At 38.9% G+C, this 25,986-nt stretch overlaps 1 protein-coding gene across 1 annotated transcript; it reads right to left on the reverse strand.

Annotated features, from left to right (window-relative positions):
* Window positions 1-1,137: 1,137 nt before the first annotated feature.
* On the reverse strand, window positions 1,138-25,933 carry mapkapk3 (MAPK activated protein kinase 3). Its single transcript, XM_084394705.1, has 10 exons — window positions 25,140-25,933; window positions 10,252-10,391; window positions 8,665-8,729; window positions 7,281-7,360; window positions 7,020-7,146; window positions 6,820-6,895; window positions 6,575-6,699; window positions 5,762-5,847; window positions 5,600-5,680; window positions 1,138-2,700 (listed from the first exon to the last, which is right to left on the reverse strand). Exons 1-10 carry the CDS (start codon window positions 25,419-25,421, stop codon window positions 2,545-2,547), a joined length of 1,218 nt encoding a protein of 405 aa, XP_084250831.1. The 5' UTR covers window positions 25,422-25,933; the 3' UTR covers window positions 1,138-2,544.
* Window positions 25,934-25,986: the final 53 nt, after the last annotated feature.

Raw genomic sequence — 25,986 nt, forward strand, 5'->3', positions numbered from 1 at the left:
CAAAGTTGAAATGGTTTGAGTTTGTCTTGACTAAAAAAGGCAAAAGTTTTATGGCTACGTTCAGACTGGAACAAAGCAGGGCATGAAATTAAGAAGGGTCCCGGACCAGGATGTAAATGTGATCTGATGCAAGCAAACACACACACACAAGCACGCACGTCAATAAGCTTGTGATCTTTCCATCAGAAAGTGTACTATTTTTACAATAGCACAAAATGTTAAAAACGTGGGCGGTCTGAAAATATATTTACAGTGTCACAAATGGAAAAAAAGAGTATAACATATATAAACAAGACAGTAGGGAAGGCTGAAAATAAATACACAACTTGTGACAACAGATCGTGACCTTTACACGTCTGTCCGGAACATTCTTTATAAAGGCCATGGTGATCAGTGACCCTGCCTCAAGCCTTACCCCCCATTCCTGGCTCTCACGGCACAGGCACCCTCAGAAAGACACCCTCGCTTTGTTCTGTGTGTCAAATACAGTCAGTTAATTCTATAATATAGAAATGAGATACAGTCAGTAAACTGAAAGAACGTACCTCTCATGTAAACACACTGATCTGAATATCAAAACAAAGAGATTGAATTTTAGGGTAATAACAGTTTGATTATATTTTATATATAATCTATATATACTGTATTTTATATCGTTTATATAAAGTTTTATTTACGCAAATGTAGATTTGTTCAAATTGTTCCATGTTTTGGCATTTAATTTATTTATTTATTTTTTAATCCTTTAAGTGCCTTAAAACTCTTTGTTTTAGTTAGCTTTTTATATTTTGTTATTTGTAAGTAATTATTGTGTGTGTGTTTTATTATATTTACTATTATAAACATATAATATAATTATATAAGTACAATAAAATAATAGTACATTTTATTTTTTAAAAACTACTAAAATAAGTACTAAATAACTACTAAAGAGTACAAAAACAAACAAAAAATAATACATAAAAATAATAAAAATTACTAAAACTTTAATTAAAATTAAAGTAAAACAGAAAAATTGAATAAAATCTATTTCTAAATATAACATAATATCAATGATACAAAATCTACACAGGTATAAAGTCAGTTTCCCTTAAGTTTGACAACCAGGTAGTGTCTAAATACCTGTGTGTCATCACTTTGAGCAGTATATCTATTGTTTTATCATTTTTCAAATTCATTTTGAGAAATGTCGTGCTTGAAAAATGTGCTTATGCTATATTTCTTTAAAATAAGCATATTTTGTTATCTAATGCAATAAGATTCATATATTTTGAGTGTGGACTGAGATTGTAAATGAGATCACTGTATGTTGCAAAAAAAACAAAAAACATTTGTAATAATTGTTCATGATTGTGATTGTGGTAGCTAGCTCACGCATGCTGATGATTCAAAGGCACTTGTTCCTCAAAGATCAGATGGTGTGCATTTGTTTTACAGGAGCGCTGGCAGAAACTAGGGAAAAGGTCAATGTTAAGTGGTCATCTAAATATGTTCACTAGAAAGCGGCCCACTATCAGCCAGACTAATGCTGGCTTTGCACCAAAACGCTGTGATACGTGCTATTTATAAACCGCAGTGCCTGACCACAAAGAAGGCAGGGAATTTAGTACAGGCTGCTTTCAAGTCATGCATTTTCTGCAATAAAACATTTTTTTTTTCAAAGTTAGAACGGGAAAACATACCTTCTCAGAATCTACTCAGTTTTATAGTGGGAATCGACACAAGCGCAAGTACCTGTGGGAAATCCCAGTATTTCATCATAATGAGCTGAATGGATAAATATGTCTGGCTAATGCAAATTCTGGTAAGCGATCAAGTATTCGGGCGTCACCTTTTCTCACATTATGAACTCTCTGACTGGTCCACTAAGGAATGGAGACTGCAGAAAAAAATTATTTGTTATTTGGGCCTGATCTGAGGTCAGGGTTTAAGTTACTTATGCAGACGTTGGATAGTTTGGGTTGAGGAAGTGACTCACCAGACCAAAAAGTACCACATCTCGCAACACAAGGAATATTCAGAAATATTTCCAGTACGGACATGCAGTTCCTCAGAAAAAGTATTGAAAATGTTTATTTGCAATAAAAAGGGCCGATAACGAAAGCCCAAATCAACAACAAATGAAGTCTCTGGAGTGAACTGCACGATAGGACACATATAGAGACACATCTTAAATACACATATATTACATACACAGTGCGAGAGGTGCGTATCAAGTAATAGATCAGTACACAAAAAAGACACATATAAAGTTAATGAACACTCACACACATACACACAGAGAGCTGAAGCAGCTTTTTCGGGCCTTCACTGCTGGTGGTGGAAACAAGGACTTCCTCTGTGTACGTGTGCATTCCCTCCAATTATTCCTGATTATCAGTGAAATTGTCCGCTTTTCTTGCGTTTTATTTCTATTAATCCATCCATCTTCTGTTCTTCTTTTGGAGAGCCCATCTATCTCCCTCTGTTTCCATTCTTGTTCTTGACTCTGATCCTGCACTTTCCTTCGTGTCATTGATCCGTCTATTCTCCATCTCCAGTCCCTCATTGGCTACTGCATCCGCTTCCTCCGCTCTTCTCCCCTGTCGCCGCTTTCTTGCGTCTCTTGTTCAGCAAGGGGTTACTGGAGGCATCTAAGTCTTTAATCTTCACCTGCTCATAATCGACACGCATGGTGGCCAACGCACTGGTTAACTCTTCCTACAAACCAAGAGAAAGAAAGAAGAAAAATTAGAAAAGAAATGTAAATAGTATAACATACTTAACTTAAAGGTGCAGTACGCAATTTCTGAGAAATGCTGTAACGTGTTTTCCGCATCGTGGCGCAAACATTGTGTGTTCATGCGGAGTGACAGAACAATGAAGGGAGGGGTGTGTTTGTTTGGGTTGATTTCAAATACCAACAGTGTTCAACAATGATTCTCAGAAATCGCTTACTGCACCTTTAACTGTTGATTAATCACAAACCTGTTGATTTTATTATATTACTTTCATTTTATATACAGTGCTATGCATAAGTTTAGACACCCATGCTAAAGTTGACTAAAAAGATGAATAAAAAAATCATCTTTTGGAAATTGATCTTAATGCCTTAATGCCAACCTTTAAGGACACCAATTTTCTTTGTGAATGAATAATGTATCGTAAATAAATAAATGTTCTTCCTTAAAATACAGGGTGCATAAGTTTTGACACCCCTATGTTAAATTCCCATAGAGGCAGGCAGATTTTTATTTTTAAAGGCCAGTTACTTCATGGATCCAGGATAATATGCATCCTGATAAAGTTCCCTTGGCCTTTGGAATTAAAATAGCCCCACATCATCACACAGCCTTCACCATACCTAGAGATTGGCATGGTTTTATTTCAGTTAGCCTAATAGCTGGTTTGATTTGCATTGAGAGATGATCTTATGGAAAGTACCCCATGCCAATCTCTAGGTATGGTGAATGCTATGTGATGATGTGCGGCTATTTTAATTCCAAAGGCCATGGGAACTTTATCAGGATGCATAGTATCCTGGATCCATGAAGTAACTGGCCTTTAAAAATAAAAATCTGCCTGCCTCTATGGGAATTTAACATAGGGGTGTACACACTTATGCACCCTGTATTTTAAGGAAGAACATTTATTTATTTACGATACATTATTCATTCACAAAGAAAATTGGTGTCCTTAAAGGTTGGATTTTTCCAAAATTTTTTAATTAAGGCATTAAGATCAATTTCCAAAAGATGATTTTTTATTCCTCTTTTTAGTCAACTTTAGCATGGGTGTCTAAACTTATGCATAGCACTGTATAAGGTAACACTTTAGTTTAGGGTCTAATTCTCACTATTAACTAGTTGCTTATTAGCATGCATATTAATAGGATATTGGCTGTTTATTAGTGCTTATAAAGCACATATTAATGCCTTATTCTGCATTAGCATAAGCTACATCCCTTAATTCAAACCAATACCTAAACGTAACTACCTTACCGACTATTAAAAAGCAGTAATGTGGAGTTTATTGAGGCAAAAGTCATAGTTTAGTGTTTAGTTTAGTGAGAATTGGACCTTAATCAAATATATATATATATATATATATATATATATATACAGTACCAGTCAAAAGTTTGGAAACATTACTATTTTTAATGTTTTTGAAAGAAGTCTCTTATGCTCATCAAGCCTGCAGTAAAAAAAAAAAAAAAAAAAACAGTAAAATTATGAAATATTATTACAATTTAAAATAATGGTTCTCTTTTTTAATATATTTTAAAATGTAATTTATTTTTGTGATGCAAAGCTGAATTTTCATCAGCAAGTACTCCAGTCTTTGGTGTCTTATGATCCTTCAGAAATCATTCTAATATGATAATTTGATACTCAGTTATTATCAATGATGGAAACAGTTGTGCTGTTTAATATATTTTTTTGGAATACTTTTTCAGGATTCATTGATGAGTAAAACATTAACACCATTTATTCATAAAAACAGCATTTATTCAAAATAAAAACATTTCTAACAATATAAATCGTTACCATCACCTTTTATCAATTTAACGCATCCTTCTTGAATTAAAGTACTAATTTCTTTAAAAAAAAAAAGTTATTGTTCCCAAACTTTTGAACGGTAGTGCATATTGTTACAAAAGATTTCTATTCTAAATAAATACAGTTCTTTTTAACTTTTTATTCATCAAATAATCCTGAAAAAAGTATCTCAGGTTATAAAAAAAATATTAAGCAGCACAACTGTTTCCAACATTGATCATAAATCAGCATATTAGAATGATTTCTGAAGGATCATAAGACACCAAAGACTGGAGTACTTGCTGATGAAAATTCAGCTTTGCATCACAAAAATAAATTACATTTTAAAGTATATTAAAAAAGAGAACCATTATTTTAAATTGTAATAATATTTAATAATATTACTGTTTTTTTTTGTTTTTGTTTTTTTTAACTGCAGGCTTGATGAGCATAAGAGACTTCTTTCAAAAACATTAAAAATAGTAATGTTTCCAAACTTTTGACTGGTACTGTATATATATATATTATTTTTTTTATTAAATAATTATTTAATTCTATATTTATAAAGTATATGTTAAATTCCATGTATATATTTCTAACACTTTGGCTATATTTATAAAGTATATGTTAAATTCCATGTATATATTTCTAACACTTTGGCTGTTATTCAAATGAACTGTAGTTGCTTTATTTCTGTTATGTGGCTCCCCCTTGAGGATAAGGATGGTATTACAGATAATAATGCCCTCACAGATTATTACCAATCTTCAGTTTGTATGAGATATCACATAAAAAAAATACGAAAATTGGGTGACACTTTATTTTAAGGTGATGTAGTTACATTGTACTTACTCAAATAATTACTGAGTAATATTAATTAACTACATGTACTTACTATAGAGTTACAGTTAGTTGACTAGATACATAATTTATTGTTATTACTACATGTAGTAACATGTAACTACGTCACCTTAAAATAAAGTGTTAATGAAAATAGAATTCAAAAGATACTGAAATGGTATCTGATATTATTCTAAACAGGTACTGTAATTCTCTCAATGGCCAGTGCATCCTGCGCTCACCTTGACCTCGTCCCACATCTCGCTGTCTTCCGTGAGCACTCGTGTGGTGTGGAGCGGCGTTTGGGGAACCACCATGGATTGCTGAAAGAAACGTCTCAGTGTTGGAACAGATGCAGTGAAATTATATCCAAGGAAACACATACAATCAGCTGAAATACTCACATTGATCCAGGGGTTGTTCATGAATTGTTCAATGGTCATTCTTTCACTGGGGTCAGTCTTCAAAAGTTGGTGAATCAACTGTTTGGCTGGAGGAGAATATTATAATATTATATATTAGTAAGAAGAACATGGCTGGTCCCCATCATCTAGATCAGTGTTTTCAATATTTTATTATTTTATTCTATACTGTGTAGTAACACAACAGTTTTTTTTTTTTTTACTATATAATAATAATAATAATAATAATAATATATATATATATATATATATATTTGGTGTATATATACTGTATATATATATATTATTATTATTATTATTATAGAGGAAAAAAACAACAGTTGTGTTACTACACAATATAGAATAAAATAATACAAATAATAATATATATATAGTAAAAAAAAAAACAGTTATGTTACACAATATATACTGTATATATATATTTATATATGTGTGTGTCTGTACATTGTAAATTAAATTAAATATTTTAATATATTTAAGAATAAATCTAACTATTATTATTATAATTTTATATCCATATTTAATATTCTTTTAAATAGCATGAATATATTATATTTCTAATGCTTTAAAAATAATAATAGTAAAAAAGCATAAAAAAGGAGACTAATTCAAATGAACAAATATGCAAAAGCTATGCTTTGCACTGAAAACATAATCATAGATACATAAAACAGGTCCAAATGATTACACGTAGTTGTTGAAATGACAATCAAAACAAAATCCACACTGTCCTCTGGTGGTGAACAGCCAACATGAAGTTTGACTGGGTGAAAATACACATAAAATGCACCGTACCCTCCTCAGACACATCAGCCCACTCTGGTTTGGGAAACTCGTACTGGCCCATGCGGATCCGCCGCTTCATTCCCGGTGAAATGGCCTGTCCTGTGTTGGAGTAGAACGGTGGGAATCCACACAACCTTTGTGTAACATGAAGAGGAGCAAAACAGTTTCAGCTAGTTTAATAGAAGCTAAAGAATGAACACCACAGCCTTTATTTAACACTCAAGGTAACGCCCAAACAGAATCATTATACTTACAGGATGTACATGATCACACCAAGAGACCACATATCACATGATTTGTCGTATTTCTCAGGGCCTAAAACCTCCGGGGCTAGAGAAGAGATCATACAATTACTTTAGCAGGCCAAGTGTTATTCTTCCTCTGTCTCTTTCTCTGTTTAGCGAGAGGTGAAGAATGTGCCTTTTATGATAAGAGTGGCATTCATCTTACTGACCTACGTAATACGGCGTGTAGCAGGGCGTCTGTAACAGGTTATGCAGTGAAGTCTCTTTAGCAAAGCCAAAATCTGTTAATTTGAGAACTCCAACGTCTTCTTTACTATTGTAGAGCAGGTTCTCTGGCTGAGGAGGGCAGAACGATGCTTATTATATTGTGAACACTCATTCTTTATGCACTATCCCAGTTTGCTCAATATATAACTTGAATATAATGTTACTCTTATTCTTATAGTTGGTGAAAACAGTTGATTTGTTACCTTGATGTCTCTGTGTGCGATGTTCATGTTGTGCAGATACTGGATGGCTGTGCCGATGTCTCTCATGATCTCAGAGGCCTCTGCAGGAACAGTACAGTCAGAGGTCAATTATACAGTGTAAGAGAATGGGGAACTTCAACTATCTCCACTATTCATTTCCTGCCTCAAAATATAAACTACATATATAACTAACCCATGGAAGTTATATGGGGAATTAACCTCATCACAACCATAATCATATTCATAGTTCACTAAGGAACCTACTAACTAACAGAAAGTATTATATTTTATTTAAATATTTACGTTAATAATACATATTTAGAATGCATTTAAATGACATGGAAAAATTACTTTATTGCCTTATTCATAGTTAACTCACAAACTAACAAATAATGGAAATTACATGGTAAATTAATCTCATCATAATCATAATTATAGCGTTAATCATATTCAAACTAGCTAACCAACTAATATAACTAATATTGGAAATTAACCTCATCATAATTATAACCCTAATTAAGTTCATATTTAACTAACTAACTAACTAACCAATGGAAAGTGTATAGGAAATTATCCATATTTATTGTAACCCATAACTAACAAAATCAACTAAATGGAAATTATATAAGAAATGATTGTCCTCTTTATTTTTAACTAAAGAGAAATTACATGGAATATTAACTTCCTCTCCATATTCATAGTAACAAACTAACTAACTATATCCTTAAACATTTTTACCATGTTCAGATTGGTGGCAAAAGAAATTATGGTTCAGACTTGTGAGTGTGAATGTGTGTGTGTGTGTGTGTGTGTGTGTGTGTGTGTGTGTGTGTGGTCCTGGTAAACCCTACATTATGAGGACCAAATGTCCCCATAAAGATATTAATAATAATAATAAATTATTTGTATAGCACTTTTCATACATGCAATGCAACTCAAAGTGCTTCACAAGCATAAAAACAAATAATGGAATACAAATTCACACAATGTCAATATTAAAATATTCGAAAGCAACTATAAAAGGTTCACAATGTAAAATAAAGGAATTGGCAATATAGTTTCACATCAATATAAAACAATATAGATAAAACATTTTTTTTTGTTAAACTATAAGAGAATCAGAAGGTAAATACCAATAGTCATGTTTTTGGTCCCCATGAGGAAAACAGCTTATAAATCACACTATATGAAGTTTTCTGTGATGGGTAGGTTTAGGGTTAGGGGATAGAATATAAAGTTTTTACAGTATAAAAATCTTTATGTCTATAAATATGTCCCCATAAAATATAAAAACCCAGCATGTGTGTGTGGCATTGTGCATATAAATGTGTGTGCGTGCGTGCATGAGTGTGCGCTATAAAAACAAAGAGTCAGATAAACCCACCTCGCTCAGTGAAGGCCTGGTCTCCTCTGGCCTGAATTCTGCTGAAGAGCTCTCCCCCCTCCATACTGACACACACACACACACACACACTTTCTAATTATACAGCTTAATGCACAAATTCACAATCACAATAAGCTGAGTTCCTTTCCCAGCTGAGCATGTGAAAAAAACAACAACAACTTATAGAAATGATGTGAATCATATTATTGCCAAAATGTCCAAAAGCAAGAGGGAGCGGGGAAATGAGCTCTAATTAAGGGATGTAACGTTTGTCTCTCGGACCATGACAGTCTCTCTCTCTCTCTATCTCTTCTTCTCTGAGTGATGCACTTACACTCGCGCTCTCAGTCACCCCAGATAAAGCACATCACAGCCACTTAATACAGCACTCAAAGCCACCGTTTGATTAAACACAGCATGGAATACAAATCAAACATTTGTGGCTTTGAGTCCATGTCTGTTAGCTTTAAAGGGGTGGTATAATACCCTTTTCACAAGATGTAAAATAAGTCTTTGATGTCCCCAGAGTGTGTATGTGAAGTTTTAGCTCAAAATACCCTACAGATATTTGTATATAGCATGTTAAAATTGTCCATTTTTGAGGGTGAGCAAAAACGCACCGTTTTTGTGTCTGTTCCTTTAAATGCAAATGAGCTGCTGCTCCCGCCACAGGGGGCGGAGCTTCAACAGCTTGTGTGCTTTTACCCCACACAGACATGCACTGAAAATTTCATGTTCAAACTGGAGTCAGACAATGATGGAGGCACTCAAGAAGAAGTGACAACATGTAGAAGCAACAGCACATTTCTGAATGGTTAGCTGATGAATTTATATAGATTATGTGTAGTTATCTTCTAGTCATTGATTAGCATGTTCTGTCTTGATAATCTATAAATCGTTTATGTAAATTCTAGGGTTTGTGATGTCACTAACCCGGGAGGACGCTTGTGTAGTCCATACCAGCCGTTTGTTGTAGTCCTTAAAAAATAATTTCTTTAAAAGAAAATATCTCCCTTTGCTTTGAACTTTGAGCGTTGTAACTTTGCAGATGTTGTTTACGCTCAAACAGCAACATTACACACTAACTAAAGTTAGAAAAGTGAAATCATAATCAACCACCCCTTTAAAGTTGTCTATGGGGAAAGCTAGCAGAATTCACTTAGAATTTAAAGTCTGTCTTTGTTTAATCAGACGCTTTCTAGAATGACACACTCCATAATAACACACATGCAACAATCATGATTCATGACTGCTTTACTATTAAGACTACTGGATTTATTTTAAAGGGATGAGCCCTTTAATGTTTTTATGGGTTGATTTATTTTACAGTGTTTTTAATAAAGTCTGAAACAATACAGTCCAAACTGACGAGAATAAAATGGAAAAACCAGTGAGGCATTACTAGTGAAAGGGAGAACTGAAACCTTCATTCAGAGCAAGACTGTGACTCAGGATCACAAGATTTCATTGTCTTGTCTTTATAAAAATGAAATGTCACTAGTCAAGGACCTTGACTGACTGCATAAAAAGAACTGTACTGTTTCTGGCAGGCGAGCATGATGGAAAATGACCGTTGACAGGACTCACCATTCCATAATTATGAGAAGACATTTTTTCCCACGATACATGTTTTCATAGATGGTGAGGATCCGAACTATATGTGGCCCTCCGGATACTCGCCAGTGCAGTTCCACTTCTCTCTGGGCTTTGGGACACTCATATAGAATCTAAAGGAACAAGAAAAAAGATGCACACTGTCACTCTTTTATATTTTATAAAAAAAACGTATAACCGTACAAAAGTTTTGGGTCAGTACTATTTTTTTTTTTTAAGAAATTAATGATTTTATTCTGCAAAGATGTACAAAACTGTCAAAAGTGACAGTACAGACATTTACAAAAAATTTGTAAAAAATGGATCACCGTCTAAACAAATATATTAAGCAGCACAACTGTTTTCAACATTTAAAATAATAATAATAAATGCTTCTTGAGCAGCAAATCAGCATATTAGAATGATTTCTGAAGGATCATGTGACACTGAAGACTGGAGTAATCACGGGAATAAATTCAATTTTAATATATGTTAAATTAGAAAACAGTTATTTAGAATTTCAATACAATATTAACATTTTTACTATATTTATGAACACACTTTTGAATATTTACTTAAATATATATATTTTAATTCATTAAAAATAATAATAGATGTTAAATAATATTCTAATAATATAATATTTACCATATAAATACTGTTTAATGTAGTATTTTACTATAAAATTTTTAAGATTATTTATAAAATATTTATTGCTTTGTTGACAGCATATTTCGTCTGTGGTAATCGACAGCATGTCACAGATGCTTAAATCGTTTTCAGCCTGGAACATCGCTTTATTAAAAGTCCACCGCTTTGCAGACACTTGCTGTCCATTAAAGAAGAACAGTTATGCAATAGCTTGTTTCATATAAAAGAAAAGAACATTTCTATTAATTTACCACACTGTCAGTATAGAAAATATTTCTGTGTGTCCGTCCTTTCTCTCTCCCTAAGAGGGATGTCACACACACACACACACACACACACACACAGCGTGCGCTGGAACAGAGCGAGACCTTGACATTGCACATGCATCCCATCAGAGTGTATTTTAGGGACGTTAAAGCTTCTGCTGCTGTAACTCCCAGTGTTACCTCTTGGTTAAGAGCCTTTCTTTAGCGTTTTGTGTGACTTTTAAAGAACATGATGTCTTTGATACTGACTGTAGTATATTACTGTTGTCATAGCAGCTATTTACAACAACCAGCCTATAGCTTATAATCACACAGGACGTCTTAAAGGGAGAGTTCACCCCAAAATGGAAATTTTGTCATCATTTCGAAACTGTAGGACTTCCTTTCTTCTGTGGAACACAAAAGAAGATATTAGAAGAAAAATATATATAATTTTTTTTTTTTGTCCAAATAAATGGAATTCAGTCGTTGACTTTCACTGTAAAAACAAAAAAAGGAAGACATTTTTAAAATATCTTGAAAATATCTGTTTATTACTTCATCATGTTCATTCTGTCATATAAAAAAACAATTTTTGAATAAAACCAGTTTAAAATGCAGATGTCACCATATGAAACACAATTACTAGCAAAGAAATGTGCTATATCCATTTACTCATTTTAAAAAGTTCACAGAAATGGGGATCTGGTATTAATTTCTATCAATTAAAGCCCAAAAGCTGTTTGAACCACTTGCGGAAGTGTGACCTGCACTCAATTTGATTTGACTCCCACCCACATTGTCTCTGTCTCTGCAGTTGATAAACTAAAAGTTCAGTGTGTGTATAGATATGTGTGGGTGAAAAAGAGGCGCGTTGCGTTTGCTTTCCGACTAACAGCAGCCGAGTCATTTAACAGAGATGCCCGTGGGTAGGAGTTTCAAGGGCAGTGTTGTAAATGACTGACTGGGGTAACCTTTATAGTTCAGATTCACAGAGATAAAGAAACCACCTACAAATAAAAAAACTACAAAAAACAACAACCGTAGCTGTAGAATCAGAGGGGAAACGAAGTCAGGAAACTCCTTTTACAACAATAACACAGAACAGAATCTGTGGCTGGAAGAAAACCATGAGGGTATCAGATAACACACACACGCATTAAATCACATTTGCACTGGTTTCGCGGCATACGATTTTTTTGTAAAAGTATTCATTTCTAAAGGAAAATGGATTCTAATGAGAGCACTGTAAGTTTACGCGTTTGTTAGCACTAGACAATGAACACTTAGTGGTATTTTCTATTTCTATTATTGCTCACACCTATTACAAGTGCATATTCAACAACCCAGAACACACTAGTACATGCATAGCAATGCCTTAGTAACACCTAGAACACCAGGACCTGCATAGCAACGCCCTGGTAACAGCCCAATACACCCTAGGACCTGCATAGCAACGCCCTGGTAACAGCCCAATACACCCTAGGACCTGCATAGCAACGCCCTGGTAACAGCCTAATACACCCTGCATAGCAACGCCCTGGTAACAGCCCAATACACCCTAGGACCTGCATAGCAACGCCTTACGTAAGAGTAGGGGGAAATCTGGACATTTTGAGAGATTTTATGATTTATGGGGATTATAAAAAAGTATTGGTGGATTTTTGCCATTATAGGCTGGTAGTTTACACACACTGTAGACACACATCTGAGTTCAAACACCTTATAAAAGTTAATTTTGCATAATAGGTCCCCTTTAAGGCCAGTAATGATATGTATAACTCTCTGGTGATGTTTGGACATTTTTTTTTTTTTTTTTTGTTTACTTCATCGGAATGGTACGAAACTTGGTAAAGGTTTTGGCACTTGCTGTGTGAACACACACATCATGGACATGATTTGAAAAGGTTAAATTATCCTGAAAAAAAAATAGTCACACTTGTATTGGTCGTGGTCAAAAATGACCACATTGGAAATTAATGGGAGACGAATTTCATTTATTGGAAACGTTTGGTACTGTGCACAAACAAATTCTTACTGAAAGCTCATTTTAGATATCAACCTCAAATTTCGAACACAGCTTGTTTGGATTTATGGCTTTGATTTTCTCACAGTTTTAGAGCAAAATGTGTTTTGCTAAATATATATTTCATATAAAAATTGTGAATTTTTTCTTAACAAATGTAAAATATTATAACTTTTTTCAAGTTTTCAATAATCTGCCAAGTGTTGTCTTTAAAAAGAGACCAAACTTAAGCATTAAAAATGTATGACCGTTTAAGTTGGAAATATCCTTTTCAGGTCCATGCTCAAAAGGTGAATAAATGGATTATAACTACAGCATAAATATAATGTAGTACCATTAAATCCCCTAAAAATACAAAATATTAAATAAAAAATATTATCAAACTAAAATATAGTACAATCATTTAATTGAAATAAAAAAATGTCAGTCATTTTTGACCGACACACAAACAGCACCAAAGGTATAATAATGCGAAATTATATTTACCGTGAAAGAAATCAGTTTGCTGAACTTATACAGTATGTGCAATAGGCAGTTCATCAGTACGTCTGCAGAGATTGATAGCAGAATGCATGATGGATATATTGACCGTTTAAGCTTTATGACTGCATTTAATTTCCTGAATCTACTGCCTCAGGATTTAATAGTCTCAGCAGTAAAATTAACCGTCTATAGACTTCGTCCTGGTTTCTGTTTAGTAAATAACATTCGTTTGATTGAGTCATTCAATTGAATGGGATGGATGCTGTTAAAATGAAGCTCATTTTATTTTTTACAGTTAGTGTAAAATATTTATAATAGTGAATGTAACCAGAAGGTTTCTGTGACCACAGTTTCCTTAAAACAAACCTTACACAACTGAAAACAGACTGGGGAATTACATCTACTAGAAACCACATTTCAGTTTCACCTCAGAAACATTTGCAAGTGTGGGGGTTTTGTCATTCTGGTCTGTTTTATCATTTGAAGCATCTCAACTTGATTTATTTGAGGTCAGCGTAATCGTAACCATGTTATACACTATCAAACAGAGTGTTTATATTACTTTCCATGTTCGTCCAAATCACGTTTTATGATACCACGTGAAACATGACACTTTGATCTGTCTAAAATAAGACCCTTGTGAAAGACACCACAGCATGACACAGCAGTGTATTCTTATCTTACACTGTTTATTGCGTCTGCAGTAAAAATCACTGAAAACTATCGGGACAGAGTTCGAGTTTAATTCATAGGCCAGATTTTGCTTATGCTTGGCTTTCAATGAATATGAAAACATGATGTCGCTTCCTGTTCCTTTCCTTTAAAGCGGCGGCGCCGTCACCATCCGTGCTTGAACGGATAAAAACACTCAGAAATTTGTCAAAATGTCCATCTTGGGGACTTTTTAACTTAAACGCATTCAATTATGTTTTCAGTGAGTATAAACAGCTGGGAAAGTAATCGAATGCTTGTCACTGTATTAGGTCTGCGCATTCTGTCTTAAAGTGACAGCAGCCTAATAAACCCGCTGCTCCATCTGTCATTTAATGTTAATCAAATAGCAAAAGAAAATGAGAAAATCATTCACTGCTCTTCACTGAATAACATTAGTTACTTTACTAAGAATCAATGTGTATTTAATTTAAGACTATGCAATGTTGTTTTATTTAAAGGTACAATATGTAAGAATTTTGCATTAAAATATCCCATAATCTCAAGGCCAGTGTTATATATTTTGTTAAGTTGATTACTTACAATATCCCAAATGTTTCCAACTATTTTTAAATTGCGAGAAAATTAGAGCAGGGGGGAGCTGGGAGTCGCCAGTCAATTGCGTCATATCCGCGTTACCCTCGGTTTCCGCTCGTACTGCGTGGAGTCCTGGACAAATGCGGAAGTTGTAGTTGTAGCGTCTATCAAGCAACAAACGTTAGCTTGTTTCGTGCAGTCGTTATGGAACACAATTATTGCAGCTGGTTCTGTCGACAAAGCATGCTTAATTTTATATTTTCCAAATGTAGCATTCGGTAATAGTTATGTTTATGTAAGGGAAGTATTATTGCTTTAGGTTTGTGTTTAGTTTATTGACATTGTTTATCACGTCTGGTGTTTATGGCCATGTAAATAAATATAGCATGTGTTATACATAAAGATTAATCAGTATTTTGGCAAATGATGTGGGTATGTTCGAATGTACTTTTACAACAATTGTTTAGAACACGTAAAACTGCGCAGCGTTATCACAACAATGAATTCGACATACAGTAACATCTATGATAACCAATTTAGTATTAAACCTTACTTTTCTTGCGGTTAATTCATTTTAATGAAATAAAAGTGTGATGAGGTTCAAGAGTCAGGAAGGAAGAAGACAGGGGTCGGCGTGACTGGGACTCGTACTTTATTAAAATAAAACAAAACAAACAAAAGTCGCACACAACGCGCATTCACCGTGGCAACCGTGACGGCACAAAACAGTTCAAAAATGAGAGCTCGGATCCACCGGTTTTCTTTCTCTGCGTCCAATTTTCTCTCCAGTCTCTCTCTCGTTCCAGCGCGCGGCTTTAAGCGGTCTCTCCACGCGGATCACAGTAATAAGACACAGGTGTTCGTCATTTGCACTTGACCTACTTGCGGGACGCTCGTCTCTTCTCTCTCCCATTACAGACCGTGCTGAACCACGCCCCCCTCGCCACAAAAAGCATGTCATTATAAAAATAAAACTTAAAGGGTTAGTTCACCCAAAAATTAAAATTCTGTCAGTAATTACTCACCCTCATGTTGTTCCAACCGCGTAAGACCTTCGTTCATCTTCGGAACACAAATTAAGATATTTTTGATGAAATCTGAGCCATGTTTCACTCCTCCATAGGCTTCTATGTGACCGAAACTTGCTGGCCCAGAAAAGTTATTAAAGAGATCGTTAATATAGTCCAAGTGACTCCAGTGGCTCAATCTTAAGTATATCAAGCGACGAGAATACTTTTTGTGCGCAAAAACAAACAAAAATAACGACTTTATTCCACTATTCATTTCCTTCTCTCTGGACCTCTAGTTGGTTCGCGTAGTGTTTTTGCGCAGCGCGTCTGTGTTACACGTCACCACGTAGGCTCACTATTGGCCGACGCCGGTCATGTGTGTGTTGCGTGATGACGTGCAACACAGACGCGCAGCGCAAAAACACTACGAGGCCCAGAGAGAAGGAAATGAAAAGTGGAATAAAGTCGTTATTTTTGTTTGTTTTTGCGCACAAAAAGTATTCTCGTCGCATGATAAACTTAATGTAGTGCCACTGTAGTTACTTGGACTATTTTAACGATGTTTTAATAACTATTCTGGGCCGGTGAGTTTCGGTCACACTGGAAGCCTATGGAGGAGTCAAAATTCTGTCAGATTTCATCAAAAATATCTTAATTTGTGTTCCGAAGATGAACGAAAGACTTACATGGTTGGAACAACATGAGGGTGAGTAATTACTGACAGAATTTTCATTTTTGGGTGAACTAACCCTTTAACCTCATCCACGAACATGATTTTTCGATTCCCGTCTGACTGATTTACATCTACGGTGGAGTTTAAAACGACAGTTCCCATCATTCCACGCACCTTCATATCGTCATCAAGCTACGCCGTTGTTGTTGTTTGGAATGTAGCGCCCTCTAGAGGCTAAAAATTCTTGCATATTGTACCTTTAACCAATTTATTTGTTTTACATTTGATCCCTTTATTCAATTTTTGTATAGGCTATTATTAATAGTAGGCTAAATTGTATTAAAAAAATTAAAAAAAACGTATGATCTAATTGTCCGACTGATTTTATATTTTTCTTGTATTACTGAACGTTTCAACTCGTTGTTGGTTGACAGTGAAACTGCTCTGAAAGAATGGATTGAGGGGATTTGATGAACGCACTGACAGGGATCCCCGGACAAAGTTTTGCTTAGGGCCCCCAGAACTCTAGGACCGGCACTACTGACCCTCCCAAATAATGAACTTCTACAAACACATTGGCAGCTCTTGCAAATTCGTCACACTCTGCCTTCTCAGTTTCTCCCTTTTTTCCACAAATTTCCACCCCCTTACATATAAAACATAAAGCGCCTTCCATATGAACCTTGCGGCACACTATGAAATATGCCAGGACTGAATAAAGGCTGAATTCTGAACAATGGCTGGACCCTGTGTCACGGTTCATAAATCCATTGTCTTCTTCTTGTCTCGTGTTCTGTTGTCATGTGTGTGTTGTGCATTGATTGTGTGGGCGGGTCGTCTGATCAGCGATCATCAACAATTAAGCTCATCACTCCCGTCACCAGCTGCAGCTCATCTCATCACCCCATAAATACTCACCGCTTTCTCATTTCCCCTGTCAGATCGTTGTATGTGGTTCCCGGTTGTGTTCCCAGTCTTCGTGTCGAGTTGTGCCTGCCTTGTTCCTGTTCTGTTCGTGTTCCCTTGGATTCTGGATTATTCGTCACCTGGGAGACTCACCGCACCACTTCACCGTCTGCACTGGATCGTCTGACCATCGGGGTCCCTGCGTTGCCACCCTGTGTCCGAGCTGTTATTTGTTCATTGTTCCGCCTTCTCAATAAATGAGTACACTTGCAATTGCTTCCTCATCTTTTACCGTTACAGAACGATCTGACCCTAAGCATGGAAGCAGCGAGTGGTTCTCCCAATCCGATGGAGGATTTCCTGAATCAGTGCATAAAGAGGATGGACACGCAGGAGAAGAATCTCCATGAGACAGCTCGCGCGGTTCAGGCTCTGGTAACGCAGGTGTCCGGGCTCACCCAGCAGCTACAACAACCACAGGTTCCCGCTGCGCCCCCCGCACCGCCGAATCCCCCACCACCACCAGCGGACCCATCCCAGTCAGAGCCCCGCCTGCCGGTTCCGGAGGCTTACGCAGGTGAACCCAGTTACTGCCGATCCTTTTTGACCAGATGTTCTATGCATTTTTCTCTGCAGCCCCATACCTTCCGCGACGAGCGAACCAAGGTCGCGTTTGTTCTGGCGCTTCTGACTGGGAAAGCGGCGCTTTGGGGAACGGCGGTGTGGGAGAACCAGGAAGAATGCTGTTCCTCGTTCCAAAGGCTCTCCGAAGAAATGAAACTGGTGTTCGACCGCTCCGTGTCCGGACGCGAGGCTGCCAGAGTACTAGCCGACCTTCAGCAAGGAGAGCGATCGGTATCTGACTTTTCGATCGAGTTTCGAACTCTGGCAGCCGAGAGCCAATGGAACGAGGAGGCGCAGTGGGACATGTTCCTGCATGGGCTGGCTGACCGCGTCCAACGAGAGATCTATGCCATGGACCTCCCGGCCAGATTGAGTGATCTCATTGCCCTGGCGATAAGAGTGGATGGTCGTCTTTCTCGAGCTGATCGACGTCTTCAGTTCCAGCGGGTCCCAGGAGGGATCGAGGGACAACGTTCCAGAGAGAGGGACGCGGTCAGCCCCGTCGAAGATCACGAGCCCATGCAGGTGGGTCGAGCCCGGCTTTCCCGGGAGGAGAAGGAGAGGCGGAGGTCCCAGGGCCTTTGCATGTACTGTGGAAGAGCGGGACATTTTGCTTACAACTGTCCGTTAAAAGGCCCAGCCCGGCAGTAAATATGAGGCTACTGTCGGGTGGGATCTCTGCCGAGAAGACCTCATCCACATCTACTTTCCTCCCGGTAAGGCTCCGATGGTCCTCTCACCGTCACGACTGTCGAGCACTTCTGGACTCTGGGGCTGAAGGTAATTTCATGGACTACACTTTTGCACTCAGGTTTCAGATTCCTCTCAGATCCCTCACTCATCAGATTGCAGTACACGCACTCAACGGTCAAGAACTCCCCACCATTTCACTTGCCACCGAAGACATCACCCTCATCACATCAGGCAACCACACCGAAACCATCTCCTTTTACATCATGGACACTCCCCTTGCACCCGTCGTCCTTGGTCATCCCTGGCTCACCCGTCATAACCCCAAAGTGGACTGGTCATCACAGTCTGTGTCTTCGTGGAGTAGCTTTTGTCATAAGTCTTGTCTAGTGTCTGCCTGTCCGTCTGTTTCTGTCCCTGTGTTTCAGGAGGAGACAGTGGAGTTATCTAACGTGCCCGCGGAGTACCTGGACCTGAAGGAGGTGTTCAGTAAGTCTCGAGCTGCTTCGCTTCCTCCGCATCGTCCCTATGACTGTGCTATAGAGTTATTACCAGGTACGTCTCCGCCTAAGGGCAAGTTATATTCACTCTCTGTTCCGGAGAGAGAGGCCATGGAGAAATACATTTCTGATTCTCTAGCAACGGGGTTCATCCGTCCTTCCTCTTCTCCAGCGGGGGCGGGATTCTTTTTTGTGGGGAAGAAGGATGGGTCGCTGCGACCTTGTATTGACTACCGGGGGTTGAACAACATCACGGTAAAGAATACTTATCCTTTACCGTTGATGTCTTCAGCTTTCGAGAGGTTGCAGGGAGCATCTATCTTTACGAAATTGGATTTACGAAACGCTTATCATTTGGTCCGCATCAGGGAGGGGGATGAGTGGAAGACCGCTTTTAACACCCCCAGGGGGCACTTTGAATACTTGGTTATGCCTTTCGGCCTTTCCAACTCCCCAGCGGTCTTCCAGGCACTTGTCAATGACGTGTTACGAGACATGGTCGATCAGTTCATTTATGTCTACCTGGACGACATATTGATTTTTTCTTCGTCTCTCCAGGAACATGTGCAACACGTCCGACAAGTGCTTCAGAGGTTGCTAGAGAATGGGCTTTTTGTCAAGGCGGAGAAATGCGTTTTTCATGCACAGTCTGTTCCTTTCTTAGGTTACATCATCTCGGTTGAGGGAATGCGCATGGATCCTGAGAAGGTTAAGGCTGTGGTGGATTGGCCAAACCCAGATTCCCGTAAGGCCCTACTGAGGTTTCTGGGGTTCGCCAATTTTTACCGGCGTTTCATTCGCAACTTCAGCCAACTAGCCGCACCTCTGACCGCCTTGACCTCCCCCAGTACTACGTTCAGGTGGTCAGACGCAGCCTCGGCTGCGTTTGCCAAACTGAAGGGTTGCTTTGTTTCAGCCCCTATTCTGATAACCCCTGATCCATCACGTCAGTTCGTGGTGGAGGTCGATGCGTCAGAGGTGGGGGTAGGTGCAGTGTTATCCCAGCGTTCTCCTTCAGACGACAAGATGCATCCTTGCGCGTTTTTGTCACATCGTTTATCCCCTGCCGAACGTAATTATGACATTGGCAACAGGGAGTTGTTGGCAGTCAAGTTAGCATTGGAGGAGTGGCGCCACTGGTTAGAAGGGTCGGGGGTACCTTTTATCGTCTGGACCGATCACAAGAATTTGGAATACATTCGGACTGCTAAAAGATTGAACTCCAGGCAGGCTCGGTGGGCTCTTTTTTTCGGTCGTTTTGATTTTACTCTCTCGTACCGCCCGGGTTCTAAGAACATCAAACCCGATTCTTTATCGCGCATTTTTGACCGTTCCGAACGCCCGTCTACTCCCGAGTGCATTTTACCAGAGAATCTATTCATCTCTTCACTCACATGGGAGGTCGAATCGAAGGTCAAGAGGGCCTTAGAAGGGGTAACGCCTCCGACTCGTTGTCCACCGAACCGTTTATTTGTGCCTGAGGGTCTACGGTCCAGCGTTATTCAGTGGGGTCATTGCTCCAATGTGGCTTGCCATCCAGGAGTTAATCGTACTCAATTTTTAGTCAAGCAACGATTCTGGTGGCCTGGTATGGCTCGTGACGTTCACAGTTTTGTTTTGGCTTGTTCAGTCTGCGCCATGGGTAAGACTTCCAATCGGCCCCCGGATGGGTTACTTCAACCGCTGCCGGTGCCTTCGAGACCCTGGTCCCATATCGCTCTAGATTTTATCACCGCCCTCCCACCCTCCCAGGGTCACACGGTAGTTTTAACCGTGGTGGACCGGTTCTCGAAGGCGGCCCATTTCATTCCCTTGCCCAAATTACCCTCAGCCAAGGAGACAGCGTTGATTGTCGTTAACCACGTCTTTCGGCTTCATGGCCTGCCGACAGACGTGGTTTCTGACAGAGGACCCCAATTTGTGTCCAAATTTTGGAGAGAGTTTTGTAGACTTCTGGGGGCGACTGTCAGCCTGTCCTCCGGGTTCCATCCCCAGAGCAATGGTCAGACCGAACGAGCCAACCAAGATTTGGAAAGAACGTTGCGATGTTTAGTGTCCAAGAATCCTTCCTCTTGGAGTCAGCAACTGTCTATGGTGGAGTACGCCCACAACACGTTGCCAGTGTCATCCACGGGCCTATCACCGTTTGAGTGTAGTGTAGGGTACCAGCCACCTATTTTTCCTAGTCTGGAATCCGAAGTCGCGGTCCCCTCCGCCCACGCCTTTGTCCAGAGGTGTCACCACACTTGGACTAGAGCCCGTGAGACTCTACTCCAAGTGGGGGCACGCACCAAGGCCAAAGCCGATCGCCACCGGCGTAGGCCTCCCGTATATGTCGTCGGTTCCAAAGTGTGGCTTTCTACTAAGGACATTCCGCTCCGCTCCGTTTCCAATAAACTTGCACCCAAATTCATTGGCCCGTTCTCTGTCACTAAGATCATTAGTCCGGTGACAGTCCGCCTCAATCTTCCTCCAGTGTACAGGAGGATTCATCCCGTCTTTCATGTGTCTAAAATTAAGCCCGTTTTTTTTGCACGCATTAATCCGCCAGCCCCGGTTCCCCCCCCGCCGCGACTCGTAGATGGGGAAACTACTTATTCGGTTAATCGTGTTCTGGACTCGAGGCGAAGGGGACGCGGATTTCAGTACTTGGTGGACTGGGAAGGTTACGGTCCGGAGGAGAGAAGTTGGGTACCTGCTAGAGACATTCTGGATCACTCCCTTATCGATGATTACAATCGACAGGTAAGGGAGCCTGGGAACGCCAGGAGGCGTTCCTAGGGAGGGGGGTACTGTCACGGTTCATAAATCCATTGTCTTCTTCTTGTCTCGTGTTCTGTTGTCATGTGTGTGTTGTGCATTGATTGTGTGGGCGGGTCGTCTGATCAGCGATCATCAACAATTAAGCTCATCACTCCCGTCACCAGCTGCAGCTCATCTCATCACCCCATAAATACTCACCGCTTTCTCATTTCCCCTGTCAGATCGTTGTATGTGGTTCCCGGTTGTGTTCCCAGTCTTCGTGTCGAGTTGTGCCTGCCTTGTTCCTGTTCTGTTCGTGTTCCCTTGGATTCTGGATTATTCGTCACCTGGGAGACTCACCGCACCACTTCACCGTCTGCACTGGATCGTCTGACCATCGGGGTCCCTGCGTTGCCACCCTGTGTCCGAGCTGTTATTTGTTCATTGTTCCGCCTTCTCAATAAATGAGTACACTTGCAATTGCTTCCTCATCTTTTACCGTTACACCCTGAATGTAGAATCTGTGTGGAAAGATGAACTCAAACACTGAACAGCGAGTTGGCAGTGCCAGGGCTGTAATATGAACCAGTCGAGCATTCGGGAGCTGGCTGCACAATGGGAACGGTGAAAGGCCATTGAACAGGGCTCACAAATCTTTCCTTGCCATTTTACCACCACGAAATTAACCAGTGCATTGGCCACCATGTGTGGCCAATATATATACACGAGCAATATATATATATATACATGTTCCAGTTATGTATATATTTAGTTTCAACAATTCAACGATCCATCAATTATTCCTAATTTGACTGTAAGTTATGTAATTACATAAGAACAGAGGTGAATGTTTTTGTTTGGCTGTCCTGGGAAGAAGTTGGCCTTATAAGGTAGGAATGCTTCCTCGATGTTTTTAAATGAGCACACCAAAAACTCAGGGACCAAGAACCACCACTTCCACTGGACTACATGTGCTAGTACAGGTTTGCAGGTTGCAATATAGAGATGGCAGTGTAATAAACAGTTCGATCAGGCTGTAAGATATCTTTTCTTGGTTGGCAGCCGTTCAAGTCCAATATGGGAAATCAAGAGTGAATTAAATGAATTAGATTTAAAGGATGGCTTCCGTCCAGCTAAACAGAGTGGATTAAACAGCACCTATGCACTCACATTCATTACACTTAGCAGTCAACATGCAACTTAATTAAAAGCCAGCCGAGATGGACGGCTCTGCCCTATGTCTGTTTACCCTGTGATTAAAAAGCAGAGAGGATATTGGGCAATAAATTACACCTGAATGACTCACGAGATCAGGTCAATTTGATTTTCATTGTGTCCCAGCACAATGAGATTAATTTAGGACAGCAACTATCTTACAACACAACCCTCAGGACAATAAGCATCAAAAGCAGCTTATTTACATTTGCCAGTGTCATTAGCATAATAACGAGCAATGGTTCTATCATTCCCAAGAGATATTTGGGATGGGATGCATGTCAATCGAGCGCAAGTGAGAACTGGTGAGTCTCTGGCCACCGTGATCACATTGGCTCTGTGTCATATTCAAATCCTGACTTCAAATCATTATGAGAGACGCTGAACATCTATTTCCGGTCAGTTGCTGTTTAAACCAAGTTAGATATCTTCCACGAAGTTGTAAAGCACTACAAGAACAGGTGCAGTCCAGACTTGCCAAACCAGACGGCCAGAAAAACAACAATGGGACATGGAAGTTTATAAGTTATTTCAACTAATTTAATTTTCCTTGGTTTTATTTTGTGATTATTTTAATTCCTTTCTGTAAAGCACTTTGAATTGCCATAATGCATGAACTGTGCTACATAGGCTATATAAACTAGCCTTGCCTTGCCTTAACTGCTTTCCCAAAGTAAAAAAGTGTGAGATGACATATCAATACCTAAAGTTTTGGTACACTTCACATTTTTTTTTTAAGTTCCTCCTGTAAATTTCCCCCAAATATTATTTATATTTCTAATTAGTATTTATTTAAATAGGCTAATTCAAAATTAATATAAAAGCATGACTAACATGTGACTAACAATAGGCCTATGACTTTCTAGAACAAACTTAATCAATAAAAATGACACTATCTCTCTATTTTCTTCGATGTAGGCTACTCTATGCACATATTGAGTTCCTCGATCCAGCTGGATTATACTGGACAGTAAATCCATGTCCGTGATGCCACGTGGGTGACATATTTCCATTGCACTGCCCGGATGCTGTGTGTCACACCTCATCTCCTTAAAGAGCCAAGTCAGATACGGTCGGTAACCCTATGACTGGTGGACCTCCAGTTTCTAAGAACCAGAGCACTGTTAGTAACCCCAACTCAGTGACCCTTTTTACATGAGGTATGGTGATATGACCCATGCACCCGCATAAAGCGAATACATAATTATTTACTCTCTTGGCTATTATATAACTTGTATTTGAAACTGCGTTTTTTTCAAAGACATAATGCTAAAGAATTAATGTAAAGATTTTACATTAAGAAATATTTGGGTTACACTTTATTTTGATGGTCCCCAGAACATTCGGTTGACTACACGTAGGCTAACTTTGCAACTACATGTCAACAAACTCTCAGAGTATTAGTAGTCTGTCTGCTTAATATCCGCTAACTCTTTATTGGTCCTCCAACAGACATTCTACAGACTGTAAGTAACTTTACAACTACATGTCAACTTATTCTAACCCTGCCAGTCTACTAATACTCTACTAACACTCTCTAATGAGAGTGAATAGACATGTAGTAGGTAGGTGCAACGTTATAGACAACAGAATGTGTTAGAGGGACCATCAAAATAAAGTTAAAACCAACATTTCTTCTACCTCAAATCACTTTATTATATTCATATAAACTACAGGCTAGTCTAACCCATAATCTTAATATTGAAAAAAGAAGTTAATGTCCATATTTGTTAACCGTTATTGCATAACAAGGTTTATTATGCTAGCTGACCGAAAACATATTATACGAGTTGAGTTGAGTTGAGTTGAGTCAACTCCCCCATTAAACCCAGACATCTGGATCCCCATTACAACATGTGTGTGATTTACCTTCAGCGCGCACTTTTGTCCGGTTTTCTTATTGTAGCACTCCACTACTTTGCCGTTGACACCCAGACCCAACACTTGACTGGAGACTTTGTAGTCATCAGTCACGGCATGGCGCTTGATTTCCAGTTTGGGATAGACAGGCAGGGGGAACTGAGTGGAGTCGGTGTCTGGGTGAGACGCGGCGTTCTCGCTCGCTTCTGTCTTCTCGCTTTGCGCTTCGGGCTTCGGCTCGGGCTCGGACGCGTCCGCGTTGTGTGTTTCAGACTTTCCATTCTGGAGCATCTTTCAGTGCAGATGAAATTAAGATAGGCTAGCTATTAGAGGCTCAACGTGGCTGAAGAGGGTCTTTTAAAATCCACAGATAAACTATCCGCGCGAGTCCCACTGTCAGCGAGTGACGCTGTTCCGAAAATACACTGCTGATGAATTCCTGCGATGACTTGTGGTTACAGAATTACTGCACATTTACCAGAAATAAGTCGCTTGTATTCAGATACGCTACATATAAATAAAATGCCGATTTCAACATTTCAAATTGAAGATGAACATAGTTTAACAAATAATAAAAATTTCCGTATAAATAAGATTTTGTCCAGTTATTAGAATGAATTCAAAAACAGTGATATCTAATTATAAAAGTAATATTCACGTTGAGTAGAAAAGGTCCCAGTTAAAAAAAAATGTTATAGTGTAAATGAAAAAGAAAGTGTCTTTTGTCCTGCGGAGTTCCCGTCATTGACTGTAAAAACCGCTCTGTGTGTGTGTGTGTCTGTGCTCACATGGGGTCAGTGTCTGTAGCGGAAGCGCGAGCTCCTTAACCGATAGTCTCTTAAAGGAGCCGCGCACA

The sequence above is a fragment of the Rutilus rutilus genome (genome assembly GCF_951802725.1).
Source record: "Rutilus rutilus genome assembly, chromosome: 22".
Lineage (NCBI taxonomy): Eukaryota > Metazoa > Chordata > Actinopteri > Cypriniformes > Leuciscidae > Rutilus > Rutilus rutilus.

Excerpts from the sequence above, each read along its gene's own strand:
- mapkapk3 (XM_084394705.1), bottom strand. The coding sequence starts at position 25,421 with ATGCTCCAGAATGGAAAGTCTGAAACACACAACGCGGACGCGTCCGAG. Across the intron at positions 6,700-6,819 it reads GGTGTGATCATGTACATCCT|GTTGTGTGGATTCCCACCGT; the intron begins GTAAGTATAATG and ends TGTTACACAAAG. Across the intron at positions 2,701-5,599 it reads AGATGTGGGACGAGGTCAAG|GAAGAGTTAACCAGTGCGTT; the intron begins GTGAGCGCAGGA and ends CTTGGTTTGTAG.